Below are 19,158 nucleotides of genomic sequence, written 5' to 3' on the forward strand. Positions count from 1 at the left end.
ATCTTTCTTTCCTCCACCGAATTTTACTCCTTTCATTAACGTCGATAGTACGCCATTGTTGTCCACCTAAATTAAATACTCATTCTCTTTCATTTTTGATAGCAAAAAAACATTCATTATCTTTATCTTTTTACAATTAGAAATTACTAATCACAAGTAAAATAGGTAATAATAAACTTTTGCCCGAAAAAGTCAATTCATATTTTTTCATCGGAATAAGTCCAGTTTCACCGAAATATTGAAAGAGTGGATCTACATTAAAAAAAGAAGAAGAAGAAGAATTGGAGAGGATGAGAGAGAGAGAAGTGGAGGGGGTGAGGTGGGGTGATCTGTTGTGTAAAAAAAATTATGGATGAAAATGGCACAGGGAATTAAGTTGGGGAAGAAGACGACTTTTTTTCAAAAAAAAAATCTTTTTCCGTTAATTTTTGTATACAAGTTACGTAAGAAAAGAAAAAAATATTAATTTCAATAGTTTCACGCGCCTAAAGAGAGTGTAGCCCGCATCTATTGGCATGTCAGCATTTTGTGTCTAATAGAAATGACTTTTGAATAAATAAAGTGTTCAATAGGCACAAAAATAAGTTGAGGTATGCAAATAAAAGATGCGGACAACTTTGAGGGGTTACATATGACTTAAGCCAAATTCCTATAATTGTGTAAGAGATAAATATGGTGTATTTTTTATTTAAATAATCTAATAATAATATAAAAATATGAATTATTCAATGAAGTAAAATTATTGATTTAACAGTAAATAGTGATATGATATACACCGTAATGAAATTGTTATAAGCAAGAATTTTGCTAAAAATAAGTTTAAAACCCATAATATTATCTCTTAAATATGTATATGTGTAGTGATTTTTCCTTCTCGGTTTTATTTTAATAATGAGGTTTAAAGGCCTCGCTTTAATTTTTTTTTAAAAAAAAGTTATAGGTAATTTTGAAAAAAAAAACACGAAGATGAACCAAAATTCTTAATGTGAAAAGATAAAAGAAAATAATAATAATAAGTGTAATCCATAGGAAACACACTATCTTCTTTCTTCTCTTATTAGAGATAATTTTTAAAAATGAAACAAGAAAATTTGGCTAGAATTTGATAATAAATGGTAAAATACTATATTTCATATTATGTTGTTTTTATCTTTTTGAATATTTTTATACTTTTAATTTTAAAATCGTTTAATTAAAAAATTAAAAAATAATTTTTTAAAATAAAAAAATATTATATATTTTTTAAATTTCTGATTAAATTCCGACAAAAAAAATAAAACCATTACCAAGAAAATATGAATGAATAACTTATTACTTCGTGGAACCAACAATGAAATTGATAAAACAAAAATTAATGATATTGTTATAAATCTATTGTGTTATGTGGAAGATCCATTAAAGTTATCCAATAATTAATTGGATTCATGTATTAGTGTTTCCAATGTGATAAGATTCCAAGGTGATATGAACCTTGATGATAACTATGTATAATTCCAAGGTGACCTTTGACTATGATATCTCAACACTATAAATAGAGATATCATTCACCATTGTATACACTTGAATAAAAAGAAAATTCCTATTCTTCTATATACTTCTCTTGTCTTCTTCTATTTATGATTATATTCTTATGAGCTTGATTTTATAACACGTTATCAGCACGAGTCTCTATCTAATTGAGAGTGAGTTCTTGTTTTTCTTTAGCTCATATTTTGGTTGATCTCGTTATGAAGATCAAAGTATTTATATTCATAAAATCAGGTATGTATTTTCTAAAATATTTTATGATTTAGAATAAAATAGTATTCAGTCACTAACAATTATCAGGAACCGAAGACATATACTACTATTGGTTGANTAACAATTATCAGGAACCGAAGACATATACTACTATTGGTTGAATATGACATGCTATACAAAACTTCTTAAATGGAAGAAGGTATAAAATTCTAATAGCATTAGTTTGAATATTATTTTGATTGTTTTGAAAGACTCAAAAGAATAAATCATGTTGTACTTCGGTTTATTATACCGTTGGTTAAGGGTAAGACGATGGATTCAAGTTTCATCGCACCAAAAGGGGAAGACATCAGGTTAAAGTCCGGATGCACCATAATGAAAAATATTTGAGGATAAGACGATAGATTCAAGTTCTATCGCACCAAAAGGGTAAGACATCAATTAGAGTTTTGATGCACCGTGATTGGGTTCAAGTCCCATAGAATTATGGCGTAACACGCCTTATATGGGTAAGACATTGAGTTTGAGCCAATGCACCATAGCGATGATAAAATGATGACTAAGAAAAATAATATATTTTTGATGAAATGTCTTGAAATTCATCATATTGAATTTGCTCCATTCCTTGAAAAGAATGTGGTAGCAACATGTGATAACTCTGAAATCCGCCTGTTGACTTGCTCCATTCAATCATATGAATGTGGTAGCAGTGAATGATTAGTCTGAAAGATGACAAATAATTAATGATATGAATAAGGGCGTGGAGGGACAGAATTATAATAGTCATCATTGTGGTAATGATAAAAGGAAGAACACTATGAGTTCTTCAAATAGTCCTTCAAAATGTGAAGGCAATTTTTATTATCAAAATGGTATGAAAGGTCATTAGACTTGTGAATGTTGTCAACCCAATAATTTGACAAGTTTATAAATCCTCTATCATGATACAAGAAGATAAAGTGATGGTACACTTGATCTTTCAAAGTGATGTTGAGGTGTGTCATGGAAATATGATGAATTTTAAAGCCATGACAATGTGCTTATAATGCAAATTTATGAAGTACATATAAATAATTAGTCCATTCCTTGAAGAGAATGTGACTTGTGATGAGTATCGTGAATGCTCGACCATTCTATAAGAGAATGGGTCCAGATGTGATAAAATCATTATGGGTTGGATATATGCCACAACTCACCTCTATGGAAGGTTTGAGAAAAAAATAATATATGTCACTTCTTATCTCTACGGGAGATTTGAGAGGAAATAAATTTTATTTGGCAGAAATGGCTAATTGTATTGTACGTTTTATACGTCACTATGGTATGAACTACCGAAAGGGCAAAAGAAAGAAATAGTTCTTGCCTATAAGGGTTGTGGTCATTATTGTGTGGCAATACAAATTTGTCATTGGTTGTGTACCTATGGTACAACAAAAGTAAAGCAAGAAAGACGTCTTGCTCGTAATGATTTTGACCATGACAATAATAATATAATTTCCTCCTTGAAGGAGATGCTCACCATAGGGATGGTGTCATGCAATATGTGATAGTACACAAAATTAATTGCAAGCTCTAACGAGTTGTGCTATTATCAGAGGAATAATATTGGGGTTGTAGTAAGTCTCAAAAGAAACTTTTTAAGTTTCGGATGAATTGAAAATAAATATTGAGACTATAAATCACTACAACCGAAGAGGGTTATAAATGTTTATGTAAAAGATTACCCCACTTTTCCTCTTGTTTGTTCCATACAAACATGTACATGCTGATGAAATCACATGTAAAAGTAAATTATAAGTGTACTAAAATAAAGATCAGTTGGCATGACTAGTTGACCATTCCGATTAAATGTGATGCAAACGTGATTGAGAATTCAGGTGATTTATATGATGAAGAAATAAAGATTCTTCAAGAATTCTCTTGTGTTGCTTGTTCTCTTGATAAAATGATCATTGTACCAGCTAAGGTTGGGATTGTAATCCCCTAAAATTTTTGGAACATATAAAAGGGTGAATATGGGCCCGTTCACCTGTCATGTGGATCATTTGCAACTATATGATTGATGCATCTATGCGATGGTCACATGTATTTTGTTGTCAACTTACAAATTGGTTTTTGTAAGGTTGTTTGCTCGAATTGTTAAAATTAAGAGCACAGTTCCAAACTATGAAATTATATTGATAATGCTGGTTGATTTAGCAGAAATTGTATGCCTCCAATTATAGCTAAATCATGGTTATGAGAACAAAACTCCCAAATAAGATTTGGTATGAGATAATTTTATTTAACATGTAGCAACACATGTATGCATCAAACCAACAAGGTTTCCCCATTAAAATTGGTTCAGGGTCAGGAACCATATAATTTTCATCTAAAATGTTGAATGTGCGGTTATGATTTTAATTGCTCCACCACGCACAAAGATGAACTTCCAAATAAGGTTGGAATGAATGTTAGATTTTCTAACATTAGGGGGAGAGATGATTGACAGCTGAAAATTATGTGTGAGGTTAATTATGAATTATCTAGATCCTCGTTAAATAAATATGTGAACTTAAAGTTCAAGGGATAATTCAGTTGCATAATGTTGCAAATCAGTTGCCAGATGAATGCACTGACCCTATGATATAATTCAGCTGCAAATGCTCCAATGTGAAGTCCTTGAAGGACAGAGTCTATGATACGCCGGAAGCGTAATAGACCAATCGATTCCAAATATAAAATTCCTTGAAGAAGGAAGGAGCAAATGATCAATATGGTCATGATAATGAGGCAAGTGCTATAAAAGAGCACATTGACATAACACTTCATAAAATCTTGAAAAAGGTTCAGGTACCTGAAATAATGAAAAATGAAGAGATCTCGATAAGTTATGTCTTGTTGGAATCGATATCAAATAACCGTCGACGGTATCTTTAATATGAGGTAGCGCTCAATGATATAAATTGTGACGAGGATCTTGAATTCAAATCTGTCATATAGTGTGGACAGATAAATGGTTGGCCAAGTAAAATGCACAATTCAAGTATATTTTGTTTCACTTAGAAAAGTGACATTTTGGACTGGTAGTCCATAAATCAAGGTATAATGTCAGTGGGGTACAAATAAATTATTATGCGATAGTATAACCGTAAGATATCAAATACGGTTTGTGCCTTGGGGCATAAAGGTTTATCGCAAAAATCCTGACATTATTGGAGATGTTTTCTCCTTTGGTGGATGCAATGAGGTTTGTTTTGATCTGGCAACATATGAAAACTTGAATGCATGTAATGAATAATTGTAATGTCTAGCTAGACAATGAAGGTTATATGAAAATCCTTGAAACAATCGAGGTGTCTGAAGCATATAAGAGTTTGAAAGAAACTTTTTCAATAAAGCTTCAAGAATCCTTATATGGATTGAAATAGTCAAGGAAGAAAAAGGGTACAAAAGAATGACCCTAATTGTCCTTGTATTTTTATGAAAAGGTCTTGGTAAGACAAAATTTTGTCTTGACCTACAGATTGATAATTTGACAAATGAAATATTTGTCTAACAGTGCACATACACTGAAAAGTTTTGATGCAATTTTATATGGATAAATCTCATTCATTGAGTACCCCAATGATTATGAGATCACTTGACATAAATGATGATTCAGTTTGATCTCAAAAGAAGGATGAAGAGTTTCTTGGTGATGAAACTCTATCTTGGTGCAATCAGGGCACTAGTGCATCTTACTAACAATATTTGACCAGATATTTGTTTTGCAGTAAATTTACTGGCAAGATTCAGTTTCTCCCCGATAAAAGGACATTGAAATGGTGTTGAGCACATGATTGAATATCCTCGAAGGACCATAGTTATGGGTTTATTCTATTCCGAGGAATCCAAGACAAAATTGATTGGTTACGCAGATGCAGAATATTTATCTGATCCGCATAAAGCTCTATCTCAAGCACGCTATGTGTTTGCATGTGGAGGCACAATAATATCCTGGCGATCAATGAAGCAAATGTTGCTATGCAGAAATAAAAGTCCTCCATGAAGCAAGTCGAAAGTGCGTCTGATTGAGATAAATGACACACCATATTCAAGAAATGTGTGGTTTTTCTTTGAAAAAGAATATACCAACCACAATGTACGAAGATTGGAGACATCATCACAAGAAATTAAGTGATGTTTTAATCAGGGGGAGTATAATACGCGTTGCACTCTTTTTCCCTTGACCGAGGTTTTTTCCCACTGGGTTTTCCTGGCAAGGTTTTTAATGAGGCAACAAATAGTGCGTATCAAAAGATATGTGTACTCTTTTTTCTTTACTAGAATTTTTTCCCACAGGGTTTTTCCTAGTAAGGTTTTAACGAGGCACATTATCTATGGACATCCAAGGGGGAGTGTTATAAATCTATTGTGTTATGTGGATGATCCATTAGAGTTATCCAACAATTAATTGAATTCATGTATTAGTGTTTCCAATGTGATAAGATTCCAAGGTGATATGAACCTTGATGATAACTATGTATAATTTCAAGGTGACCTTTGACTATGATATCTCAACACTATAAATAGAGATATCATTCACCATTATATACACTTGAATAAGAAGAAAATTCCTCTTCTTCTATCTACTTCTCTTGTCTTCTTCTATTTATGATTATATTCTTATGAGCTTGATTTTATAACAGATATTCCTTTCTTGAAAAGGAATAAGAGAGAGAAAATATCTTTAATATAGCAACGTATTCAATGATAATTATAATTGAAAATCTAAGAAGTACACGCAATAAATTATGGTTCCACACACTAACTCAAGAAAATAGCTAGAAAAAATATCTAGAAGCGTCTAGTATTTATTTGGGGAACTTTTACATATAGCGAATTAAAAATAGTCTAATTACTCTCTATAGCTATAGTTTGACAATTACAATTCGTAGCTACATGTTCTATGAAGAAGAGATGCGAACGAGATTGGGAGAGAGAGGAGAGAGGCAAGAGAGAGGAAAAAGAGTGGGATAAAGGTGGAATTGGATATGTATATCGGTTAGATAATTGTATATTATACATATGTATTTGTATATACGACAAGCGAGACTGGGAGATGAAAAGAGAGACGAGCGAGATTGGGAGAGGGAGGAGAGAGGCGAGGGAGATTGGGAGAGAGGCGAGCGAAAGAGTGAATAGAGTGGGAGAGAGGTGAATTGTATATGTATATAATTGTATATTATACGTATGCATCTGTATATATGGCAAACGAGATTGGGAGAGGGAGGAGAGAGGCGAGTGAGATTCTGAGAGTAAGAAGAGAGGCAAGAGAGAGAGGGCAGAGAGTGGGAGAGAGGTGAATTTATATGATCGCTTAGATAATTGTATATTATACATATGTATTTGCATATTCTGGTGAATTATACATATACAAACATGACTAATTATACAAACTCGAAGTCAATCCACGTAATTAATATATAATGTTAGTCGCGAGTGGTAATTATAGCAAACTATAGCTATGATGATTAATAGTATAAGTTTGTTTAACAGCGTAATTTTCCTTATTTAATAATTGTCGTATTTATAATTAAAAACTTAATGTTGTAATAAAAATGAATATGTTAATATTATGTAATTTATAAAGAATATTCTAATAATTTTCCAGTAAATTAACTAAGAAAAAATATATAATATAAAACAAGAGAGAATTGAATAACAGTAAACAGAAAAAAAAATGATAATTAAAACTCAACATGATAGAGAGACACCACAACTTGCAATGTCACAAATTTCTCATATATTTTTTTGTTTAAACCCTGTTTTCATATTGTTAATGTATTTTAATGGAACATAATTTTTTAAATCAAAAGTTCTATAATTTAATAGACCAATAAACATAGAATTTTGCTTTAGACTTTGTAAAATACTTTATTATCTTACCTTTACTTTTCATGCTATTTAGGAGAAAATTTAAATGCCATGGTTTGTGGAGCTGTGTCTAGCCACCTATATGATATGGTTTGTGGAGCTGTGTCTAGCCACCTATATGATATGAGTTATGATTTAGGGGTTCATTTTTGGTAATTCGCCTAATTCGTCAAGAATTTTAAGGATTGCACTCAAGATAATTTGAATTGGGTTTAATCTCAACTCATTTGAAGATAATTCTCAATTGAGCTTAATTCAATCTCCAATTTCAACCGTTTTAAAACTTTTTATTAAGATATGTTCCTATATTTGAGGTATAAATTATTATCTATTTAACATCTTTTAGGGTTTATCTAACCATTTGTTACTTTTTAAAAAAAAAAAAAACTTGACCCAAAATTCAAATTGTGATTATAAAAGTTAAATATCAATATGTTAAATTATTAAGAATAATCGGGTCAAATTGGGCGGGTCAAGACCCAACCCGTTTTTTAGCCCATTTGAGCCCAAAGTGAACTTGATTGGGTCAAGACCCACCCCAACTTCTCTTTTAACCCATTTTAATATTCTCAATTTCAATCTAACCCGCCCATTTGACACCCCAAATATGAATATGTGAGTACTACCTAGGATATTGTAGGTGTTTCTTAGTTTTCTTGATTCAAGATTGAGTTGTACGTCTTCTCTCTTTAGGATACTTAGTTCTCACATATTCACTACTTATGCCTTGTGGAAAAAACTTAAAAACTCCTGCTTCAAGGCACACCATCCAACTGTTCTACCTTATGCAAATAATTTGAACTTGTGTTTCAAATATGTGTTTGTCATACATTGAGACAGGTATAAAAATTAATACGTCCGTAATGACAAATAGGTAATGTACAACAGGAAGCCCACTGAAATGGAGTTTGAAGAAAATAGAGTGTACACAGACTTTATCACTATCTTTGCAAGGTAAAGAGGTTGTTTTTCAAAGACCTCGGGAGGCTACTCCGACTTCATCCCTGATATTCTCATTCCTAATCCTAAACCACTACTCGCAAGTGAATAGAGTTGTAAAAACTTGCAACGACATTATTTCGTATTTTTGTTTCAACTAATTCAATTCTTATCCAAGGGCCAGCCCAAATGCTACCTCTTTAGAGAAGTGGCTTCCATTACAGGTCGAGTCCTAAATCAGTTTATGTTGATTCCAATTATTTGTTGCACCTGACATACATATTTAGACAAAAAAAAGTTGAAGAAAATTATTCACCATAAAGACTAATAAAACTACTTTTAATGCTGGCAAAAATCATACAAACTGCTGTTATAATAAGAACCCCAAGACAAGCCTTGCCATCCCATTTCTTTTCCTCCCTAATAACAGAAAACTCCTATCTAATCTACATGGCAGAAAGATCTAAATTGAACTCTTGTTCAAGTATGTGGTATACCTACTGGAATAGAGGCTGCTTGCACCATCTTTTGTGTCAAAAAGGTCCAAAGTCCACACTAAAGAGTTTATATTTGAAAATCGACTACGCATCTCCCTAACTCCTCTGCGGCCTTCAGTTCTGGAAGAATGGAACAATGATCTGAGGTTATTGACGGTTGTAATATGTTTTTAAGACTTCTATACATCTCTTCAGGTGCATCCTTACCCCGACAGTGGCTGCCATGCGTTTTTCCTGTCACCTTAACTTGATTTTTCCTTCTTGTGCTTGACTTTGCATCTCCCTTGTTGTGAGGAGAGTCTGATGACGTAGGAGGGCATTTGTGAGTGGGATCACCAACATTTTTGGCTGCATGACATTGACATACAACAACTCTATGTGAAAATGTTATATACAATTTCAACTCCTTCAGGAAAAGGTATACAAGACTATGGATTGCTATTGAATGAAAGCAATGGTGCATATAAGGTATATGTCTCTGTATACAAAACAATGAAAGTAGAATTAATCCGAGGATCGAATGCTTTAACAGTTAAAAAATCTTGGACATTTGTGTGATTAATTAAAATGTTTGATTTTACATCCATACATGTCTTCACATCTTTATCTTGTGATAAGGATGTAAAAGAACATGCACGTAGACCATTTAATATGTAACCATGCTCTTTTAATGTACTATACATTTCTTCCAATTCCAAGGAAAGAAACAGCACAATCTACTCCGGAAAACTTGATACTATCAAAGTTTATGGAGCTGGACATAAAGAATAACTGGTAGAAGCACCAAATCTTTGTCAAAAAATACAAATTGCCACTTTCATGACGCCTAATAGACACTTTGTCACTGTTCCATAACTATTCAAACTTTAGCCGCTTTTCAATATGAAAACCAAATTTGGATATAATACCCCTAATGAGAACATGGAAAAACTGCAGCACAGTGCGTTGCAGGTCGAAACTTTTACATATGAAACTCAAGCACTGTGCTGGAGTACAAAAAATTCCTGAAGTTTGAGATATGCAGTCCAAAATCCAAGAAAATTCATAGAGTTTGAATTGTCTCCTTCTCAAACTCCAGGACAATGTATTGGAGTTCAAAGCATTTTGGACAGCAGGTCAAGGGGGTCTAGCTTGGCGATAAAAGGTGCGAGAAGTCCAAAAACTTCAACCACTCTTGCCAAGCAAGAGAAAGGCGAAATACTACATCTCAAATTTAGTTTAATTTTAGTTTTCATCTTTGCATTTGCTTTAACATCTGATATTAATGTGCAAATAGCACTTTGCAGGCATTTAGTTTTGATCGCTATTATAGTCTTCATCTAAACATGGATCTTTGTATGTACTGGTACACTGAACTACTTTTGTATCTCAATGTTTTCTGTTAATATGATTCCCTCCCCTCTCTGAGTCACTCATCCTAGATAATAATTGAGATTGGAATCATGTTTCTTGCAGGCCTTGCTATATTAGTGAACAAACTTCCCTCAAACTTAAGGTAAATTCCTGGACTTTGAACTGATAAAAGTTTAAACGCGGTCAATTTTTTCTGCAGCAGTTCAAACTCCTGGAAATTTGTTTTCCTGTAATTTGAACTATGCAGTTCAAAATTCAGGGAGATAATAGAGAAGATGAAGATGCAGCTCTCTGCCACTTTCAAACGAAGAAGTTAGATGCAGCTCTCTGCCACTTTCAAACGAAGAAGTTAAGGGAAAAATGATTTTTGTAACTGAAAACTGTTAATATGTATCAACATTTCAACCGGTGGCTGAACTCTAAAAGGTGGACCAAAAAGTGATCAGCCCCTGGCATATTTACCAAATATTCTCAAGCAGGGTAATCTTGGTGAAAGGTGTATATGACACATCAGTTTATAAGTAATTGAAAATTCATAGGGTTGGGGAAGGGAAGTTTGAAAATACAGCGAGTCTGAAGTCTCTGAGTCAAAATCATGCATTCAAATCCTAAGGCTATATACAGAGTCAACTTTTGATATCTATCACTTTTAGCTAGAAAATAAGAATAAGGAATGGGGATCAGTAAGATTGAGAAGACGACATTTTCAAGATGTACAAGGGATGTTTGAGATATTTGAGCCAAATTTCGCACTTAGGCGACTTGGCCAATCTGTCAGATTTCACAAAAGACTATCTTCTTATATCAGTTTACCCTTTATTGGTAAAAGGCACTTACATATGTTTACTCTGGAAGAATCTTGATGTGCCATAGGTGAATTGGCACGCCTAATGCACAGCCACGTCCTTTCCTCTTCTGATTCAAGTTCTGAGGCAATTGGTACATGCCAGTTTCCTTCTTCCGACTCCTGCAGACATAAAAGAACACAATTACATTTAAAGGTTTTGTTAAATGACAACACGTACACCAATTTTTTAATATGTGCTCAATCTCGAGTACACATTTTGTATCTGAAGATAGATAAGAAGGGCTGAACTATATGTGTATTTTGGTTTCATGAGCATATTATTTGTTATATAGCAGAGCATATCAATTAGAAGGTGTTACTGACCTGAATTACAATAGAACATGGAGGCGGCATGTGAAATACTGGACCTGTTTCAGAGAAACTGAAACGCACCTTCCAATAATTAAAAGAAAATCCTTTGTCAGATAACTGTGAGAAATTCAAGTTTATATGATATTAATGCATATGCAAGAGGAGATGGAGGTAGCACTTAGAAAAGTAAGCTAAGAAAGAGGGATCACTTTGCTTTACGGAGAGAATATAAAGTCATATGAGGAAAAAATAGTTATGATGGCTAGAGGAGGTAAGTTAGAGAACCAGTCAACTATAGGCCATTTGGCTCCAGAACCTTGTTCTGCTAATACATAATTCAATACCCATAACTAACTCCCCCACCCCAGATAATTCCTCTTCCCGTGGGCGTAACCTCTTTATCAATGCAATATAGCATCAATCAAACAAGAGGAATATATTTCTGGATAGTTAATTAATGCCTTAATTTACTTTGAATCCTATGCATGACTGACTGTCTTGTTACATGCATAGCGGAAAAAGAAATTCAATATTTCATGCAGGCATTCCTGAAGTGTAAAACTAACCTGATGCCTTTCCTTCCATTTTGGGAAAAAGTCATTTCCCAGAAGTTGAAATAAATGGTCCCTCATCTCATCATTGGTCACAAGCAAGCACCGAAATTTTATAGCTGCATACAACCAGTACCTGAAGAAACAAGTTCATTTCCCACTGGGATGAATTAGAAAAAGAACTCAATGCAAGGCATTAAGCATCTGCATCGAAAACTACCTAGAAATAAAAGATTGCAGGTCTCACCAATCATCATTTGACCCAGTAGGTGTTGCATAGATCGCATCCGCATTTTTCCACTTCTCAACTAACGATCGATTGAATGGTTCATCCATCTTATCTCCAGTAATACGTCTATTGTGCAGAACTATTAGCGGCCACTTTTTTGAAGGAAGCATCTGACGAATTCCATTGACGACAGCATTGACCTGAATGCAAATTGTCTATTAGAGAAAGCAAAAGACCTGAGCTTTTGAAAAAAGTCATGTTCCATTAACAAGGCACTCAATACTTACCTTAGATGGCCTAAACTTTCTTTGGCTGTAAAGACCAACATTTGCACCATCAATAACAGCTTCAAATGGTCCATAGTAATCAAGCCATCTCTGCAGTCATCAAAATATGTTTCACCCTCATAAGAAACACTAATGATCCAAGAACAACTATTAACTAATCATCAGAGCAGTTAGTAAAACATACTTGAAATTTCTGGAAGCTCGAATTTCTCTCTCTCTGCGCAGCTATAGAAGCAACTGACTTAGCAAACTTTTCAGTTTCTTCTGGATCAAGATCAATGGTCACGAGCTTCTCGGCACAGCATTTGCAGCAGCCATCAGAGCCAACGATTCCACGTGATACAGTCCATTTTCCATTACCCAACCAGCCTTGTCCATGCCAGCCACCACCTCCATTTTTAATAGCTTTGTGTATGGATCTTACATCCCATTTTCTTTTTCCCACCCTTGAAGCTACCTTGCTGTTGAACCACTTGTCAATCAAATCTGCAGTAGAAGGTGAGACTTTTCGAACTCCTTCTCTAAGCTTATGTAACAAATAGTACACTTTTTCACTCCTTTCAGCTTCTATACTTACTTTTAGAAGTGCCTCCAGCTCAAGTTCCTCCGGGTAGATACCATTCTCTAACATGTGTTGTTCAACTATAAATGCCTTGTCGACATCCCCGTTATTGCAGAAAACAGATAATGCAGGAGCATACGATCGTAGTTTGGGGTTTATTCCATCTTCTTTCATTTTCTTTACAACATCAAATGCCATATCACCATTCCCTAATGCCATTGCCATTCTTGCAACAGATGTAAGGGTTGCTTCATTGATTTGTACCTCGTCTGAGAGCATTTTCTCATATATTTCAAAACCCCTTGTAAGTGCATAATGTCTTACATCTTCACTCACTTTAATTCCATTGTCATCTTGTCTCACACTTTTTGCACTGCTCTTCATAAATTGAACAAATTCATCTACAGTGGAAGAGCTCAACAAATGTGAATCATGCTCAATTACTTTGTCATTAAGGCTAAACTCCTGTTCATTGGGAGCATTCAAAGTCCTATTAACACTTCCACTTTTTGCTGGGTGAATGAGACCAGTAGCTGCAGAAGCACAAAGATAGAGAAGTACAGCATAATGATACTGTCCCATTACTATTCCTTGTAGCAGTGCCAAATCATATAGCTTAATTGCACTAAGTACATCCCCTCTTTTTGAGCACATATCTAATCCAATCCTCAATGTAGAATCAATTTTACTCTTCTTTGACTCCGCAGCCTTATTATTATTAGTAGTAGTAGTAGAGCTCCTTCTTTTAGGTTTCAATTTTGCATTTCTATCTTTTAGAACAACTCTTTTGGCACCATTTTCCTGACCAGAATAAGATTTCTTATATTTGGGAGTAAAGGATGAAAACCCAGAACCATTTTTGTTACTATTAGTTTTACCATCTCTTCTGGTGTGTGAAATTTCTTGCTCTGTTGTCTGTGTCTCCACGTGAGTGACATGAATGGAAGATGAAATTCTTGGTAGACTAGTATGAAACTTGAAGGGGTTTAGTAAAATCGTTGAAGAATAGAGTTGGAGTTGGAATTGAGTTGTTGGTTTGAAGAGGATGGAGGCCATATGTGGCCGTTAGTGAAGCTCTATATTATATTAGGATTAGGACACATGACTATCTTCACAACAGGATAAGAGTGTCTACACTCTTTTTACATTGAGTTGCTCTTTCTCCCAAAATAACAAAGAGACGACAAGAAAATAATTAACGGAAATCTACTTTATCAAAACACCACTAAATATAATATAATGCTCTCACCGTCTTATTTTATATGAGTTGATTTGACTTGTAACAAAGTTTTTAAATCTTGTAATCTAAAATAATTGATAAATTCTTAAATGATTATGTTTGGCACTATGGTGATGCGCCGCTCCACTGATGCCACGATGAAAATCCCAAACTTTTTTTGCGATTTCAAATCCAAGAATTATTTCCTTTAACCCTATAAATAGAAAGTTATGCCTCTTTTTTAGGTATTTCAATTTTTTTTTCAAGTGAAAGAGCAAAGGAATAGAACTTACCTCACGTTTCTTTTTCTCTAATTTTTCTTAGTCATTGATTTGGATGACAACAATTATCTTCATATTTTTTATTAGCAACATGAGTAGCTAAGAACCCCTGTTCTGGGGGCTCCGGGTACAATGATTGTTGACTATTTATTTTATGAATAAAGTTGGTTATCACTTAAATTACTCTTGTATTCTTATATTACTATTTTTGATGTTTGATACTGTTGGGTATGTAGCAAGAATTGATGGGAAATAGAGGGAAGGAGAGGAATTTGAAAAGTTTAGAACTTGAAAGGTTGGGAACTTGAAAAGTCCTCTAATGCTTTATTGAAAAAGACAATAGTCCCTCATCGGTAATGGAAATGAAAATAGGAGAGTTTAGATAAATAAACACTCCTATTAATTGTTAAAAGGGTTGGAAAGAGGGACCCCCCTCGCGCCGTCGTCGTCGTCGCTCGCTCGCTTCGGCTTCGGCTTCGGCAAATGATCGAGAGATAATTTTTTGGACAAAATTTATTTTAATTATTTATTAATTAATTAATTAATTTAAATGGCCAAAAATTATTTTCAATAAATTAGTTGATAACAGAATTTAACCGAAATGTTTTTCAATTTTTTTTGTTAACCCGACCCGACTCGGATCCGCGTGAGTGACCCGTTTTAAATTCCGTTATATTCAAAATTTCCCGCCATGACTGTTCTGAAAGGTTGCAACTTTCAGGAACAGTCAATACCATTTGAAAGTTTGCAACCTTTCATTATTGGTCGTGTCAATTCTGAAAGTGTAGCAACCTTTCAGAATATATTATTCTTGCCTATAAATACCATTCAGTCTTCAGAATATTTCCTAACGAATTTTCTGATCTTCCTTCTTCTTAAAAAACACATATATTTCTTCGCGTACTTTCCTGCTGTGGATTGATTCGCTGACAGTAGAGTTTTTGGTATCTATACTCTACTGATTAAGATCATTTTACCCTGGGAGGTTATATTCCAAATCAAACCTCGGATACTAGAGGGGAATAATTTCCTTAAGGGGACACTGTGAATTCAGTGGACTTGATTTTCTTCCTGAATTTTTAAAAAGAGTATTCCAGATTCTGGTAAGTTTTACAGATTACATTATTTTTTACAAATAAATTTCTGTTCATCTTATTTACTGGTTCTAAAAATCTCAGTTACTTCGTGTTTCTGAATGATTTATTACAACCAGTAATTTCTGATTTTCTTAACACAGATTGGCAACAATCTTAAGGAAATTATATAAATCTGTGTTTCTGGTGGAGACAAAAAAAATCATTGTGATTTTATACTCCTTTAAGTCTGCAATTATAATTTATTGCTTACTTATATTATATCAATTTTGTTTATCAGAAATGGAAAACACTGGTGTTACAGTGGCTGTTGCTGCACCAACCCGAACTCTTGTATCACAAGCAGAGAAACCGGGTAAATTCACAGGTGTGAATTTCAAAGGATGGCAGCAACGAGTATTTTTCTGGCTTACCACTCTTGGTCTGCAGAAATTTACAAGTGAAGATACTCCAGTACCTGCTGATGATATGCCAGACAGGGAAAAATTTATGATTGTTGAAGCATGGAAACAGTCAGACTTCCTATGTAAAGGTTACATTTTGAGTGCTTTAGAGGATGACTTATATAATGTCTATAGTGCAATAACAACTTCAAAAGAGTTGTGGAATGCACTTGAGAAGAAATATAAGACAGAAGATGCATGCTTGAAAAAATTTGTGGTCGCAAAGTTTTTAGACTATAAAATGGTAGATAGTAAAATTATTGGATCACAAGTGCAGGAACTTCAACTTATTCTCCATGATCTGATTGCTGAAGATATGGTAGTAAATGAAGCTTTTCAAGTGGCTGCAATGATTGAGAAGTTGCCTCCTTCGTGGAATGATTTCAAGAATTATCTAAAGCACAAGCGTAAAGAAATGAAGCTTGAAGATCTTGTGATTCGGCTCAAGATTGAGGAAGATAACAGAAATGCCGAAAAGAAGTCGCGTAAGAGTTCAACAATCATTGGAGTTAATATTGTTGAAGAAGCTCCTACCAAAGACAAAAAGAGAAAGAAGTCCAACGGGCAGAAGTCAGAACAGGCCAAGAAGAAATTCAAAGGCAACTGTTATAATTGTGGCAAGGCTGGTCATAGATCTTCTGATTGTCATGCTCCAAGAAAGGACAAAAACAAAGGCAAAGGCAAAAGTCAAGCAAACATCGTGGAAAAGATGGAAGATGCAGATGACTTGTGTGCAATGATATCGGAGTGTAACTTAGTTGGAAATCCCAAGGAGTGGTTTCTCGACTCAGGTGCCACTAGACATATTTGCTCTGCAAAAGAAGCCTTTGCAACGTACACTCCTGCTGAGTACGATGAAGATTTATTCATGGGAAACACAGCAACAGCAAGGATTGCAGGAACTGGGAAAGTAATGTTGAAAATGACATCCGGCAAAGTGTTGACTTTAAACAATGTTCTGCATGTCCCTACTATTAGGAAGAATTTAGTTTCTGCTGCACTACTCGTTAAGAACGGGTTTAAGTGTGTCCTAGTTAGTGATAAAGCTGTAATAAGTAAGAATGAAATGTTCATAGGAAAGGGCTACCTCAATGAGGGTCTTTTCAAACTAAATGTAATGGTTATTGACAGTATTAATAAAAATTCTGCTTCTGTTTACTTATTGGAGTTAAGTGATTTATGGCATGCCCGTTTGGGACATGTAAATTACAAAGCCTTGCGAAAATTGGTTAATCTAGAAGTATTGCCTGATTTTAAATGCGATAAGTCGAAATGTGAAATTTGTGTGGAAAGTAAGTTTGTTAAACATCCTTACAAGTCTGTTGAAAGAAATTCTAAAACTTTAGACTTAATTCACACAGATATATGCGATATGAAGTCAACACCATCTCGTGGTGGGAAAAAGTATTTTATAACTTTTATTGATGACTGCACTCGATTTTGTTATGTATATTTGCTTAATAGTAAGGATGAAGCAATTGATGCATTTAAGCAATACAAAAATGAAGTGGAAAACCAATTGAATCTAAAGATAAAAATGATTCGGAGTGATAGGGGTGGAGAATATGAATCTCCTTTTGCATAGATATGTTTGGAATATGGTATTATTCATCAAACTACTGCACCTTATACACCACAGTCAAATGGTTTGGCAGAACGGAAGAACAGAACATTAAAGGAAATGATGAATGCCTTAATGATCAATTCTGGTTCACCGCGAAATCTTTGGGGGGAAGCCATCCTTACAGCTAATAAAATACTCAATAGAGTACCCCATCGAAAAACACAATCAATTCCATATGAGTTGTGGAAAGGAAGAAAACCCAACTTGAAATATTTCAAAGTGTGGGGGTGTTTAGCCAAGGTAGAGGTTCCTTTACCTAAGAGGGTTAAAATTGGACCCAAAACAATAGATTGTGTCTTTATTGGGTATGCTGTGAATAGTAAAGCCTGTCGATTTTTGGTTCACAAATCTGATAATCCTGAGATTCATGTTAATACGATAATTGAATCAGATAATGCAGAGTTTTTTGAAAACATTTATCCGTATAAAACTGAAAGTGAGTCAACAAGTGAAAGACCTAAACGACCACGAGAAGAATCAATGGAAAATATTCTAACTAGTGAGGAACCTAGGCGAAGTACTCGACAACGAAAATCTGTTTCTTTCGGACCAGATTTTGTAGCACTATTGCTTGAAAATGAGCCTCAAACATTTAAAGCAGCTATGTCTTCGTCAGAGTCAACTTATTGGAAAGAAGCAGTCAATAGTGAGATTGAATCAATTTTAAGCAATCACACTTGGGAATTGACTGATCTTCCTCCAGGAAATAAACCTTTAGGATCAAAATGGATCTTTAAAAGGAAAATGAAACCTGATGGGACTATTGACAAATATAAGGCTAGACTGGTAGTCAAAGGGTACAGACAAAAGGAAGGTCTGGACTACTTTGACACATACTCTCCAGTAACAAGGATAACATCAATTAGGATGTTAATAGCACTAGCAGCAGTGCATGATCTTAAAATCCACCAAATTGATGTAAAGACAGCCTTCTTAAATGGAGAGTTAGAGGAAGAAATTTACATGGAACAACCTGAAGGGTTTATAGTTCCTGGTAAAGAAAAGAAAGTGTGCAGACTTGTGAAGTCACTTTATGGACTCAAGCAAGCACCCAAACAATGGCATGCTAAATTTGATCAAATAATGTTGGCAAATGGATTCAAGATTAACGAATGTGATAAATGTGTTTACATTAAAAACGTTATGAATCATGAAGTCATTGTTTGTTTGTATGTTGATGACATGTTAATAATGAGTAAAGAAATTGACGATATAAATGCTACTAAGCGCATGTTGTCCAGCAAGTTCGATATGAAAGACTTAGGAGTTGCTGATTTGATCT

General features: G+C 34.2%; 1 protein-coding gene across 2 annotated transcripts; it reads right to left on the reverse strand.

Moving 5' to 3' along the window:
• Positions 1-8,875: 8,875 nt before the first annotated feature.
• LOC107026091 (proteinaceous RNase P 1, chloroplastic/mitochondrial-like) lies at positions 8,876-14,394 on the reverse strand. Of its 2 annotated transcripts, XM_015226944.2 has the most exons (8): positions 12,838-14,394; positions 12,654-12,743; positions 12,385-12,566; positions 12,153-12,273; positions 11,599-11,667; positions 11,265-11,394; positions 9,282-9,422; positions 8,876-9,194 (listed from the first exon to the last, which is right to left on the reverse strand). In XM_015226944.2, exons 1-8 carry the CDS (start codon positions 14,269-14,271, stop codon positions 9,142-9,144), a joined length of 2,220 nt encoding a protein of 739 aa, XP_015082430.1. In that variant the 5' UTR covers positions 14,272-14,394; the 3' UTR covers positions 8,876-9,141. The 2 variants fall into 2 exon arrangements, with proteins under 2 accessions (XP_015082430.1, XP_015082429.1); XM_015226943.2 differs by having other exon boundaries at positions 8,876-9,422.
• Positions 14,395-19,158: the final 4,764 nt, after the last annotated feature.

This window comes from Solanum pennellii, chromosome 7 (genome assembly GCF_001406875.1).
Source record: "Solanum pennellii chromosome 7, SPENNV200".
NCBI classification, from domain to species: Eukaryota; Viridiplantae; Streptophyta; class Magnoliopsida; order Solanales; family Solanaceae; genus Solanum; species Solanum pennellii.

Bases quoted from the DNA above. Each gene is read 5' to 3' on its own strand.
- LOC107026091 (XM_015226943.2), bottom strand. From the start codon at position 14,271: ATGGCCTCCATCCTCTTCAAACCAACAACTCAATTCCAACTCCAACTC. The intron at 11,395-11,598 runs GTCAGTAACACC...TTATGTCTGCAG, and splicing joins CATGTTCTATTGTAATTCAG to GAGTCGGAAGAAGGAAACTG. The intron at 9,423-11,264 runs GTAAGTGCCTTT...AATGTCATGCAG, and splicing joins TTCTTCCAGAGTAAACATAT to CCAAAAATGTTGGTGATCCC.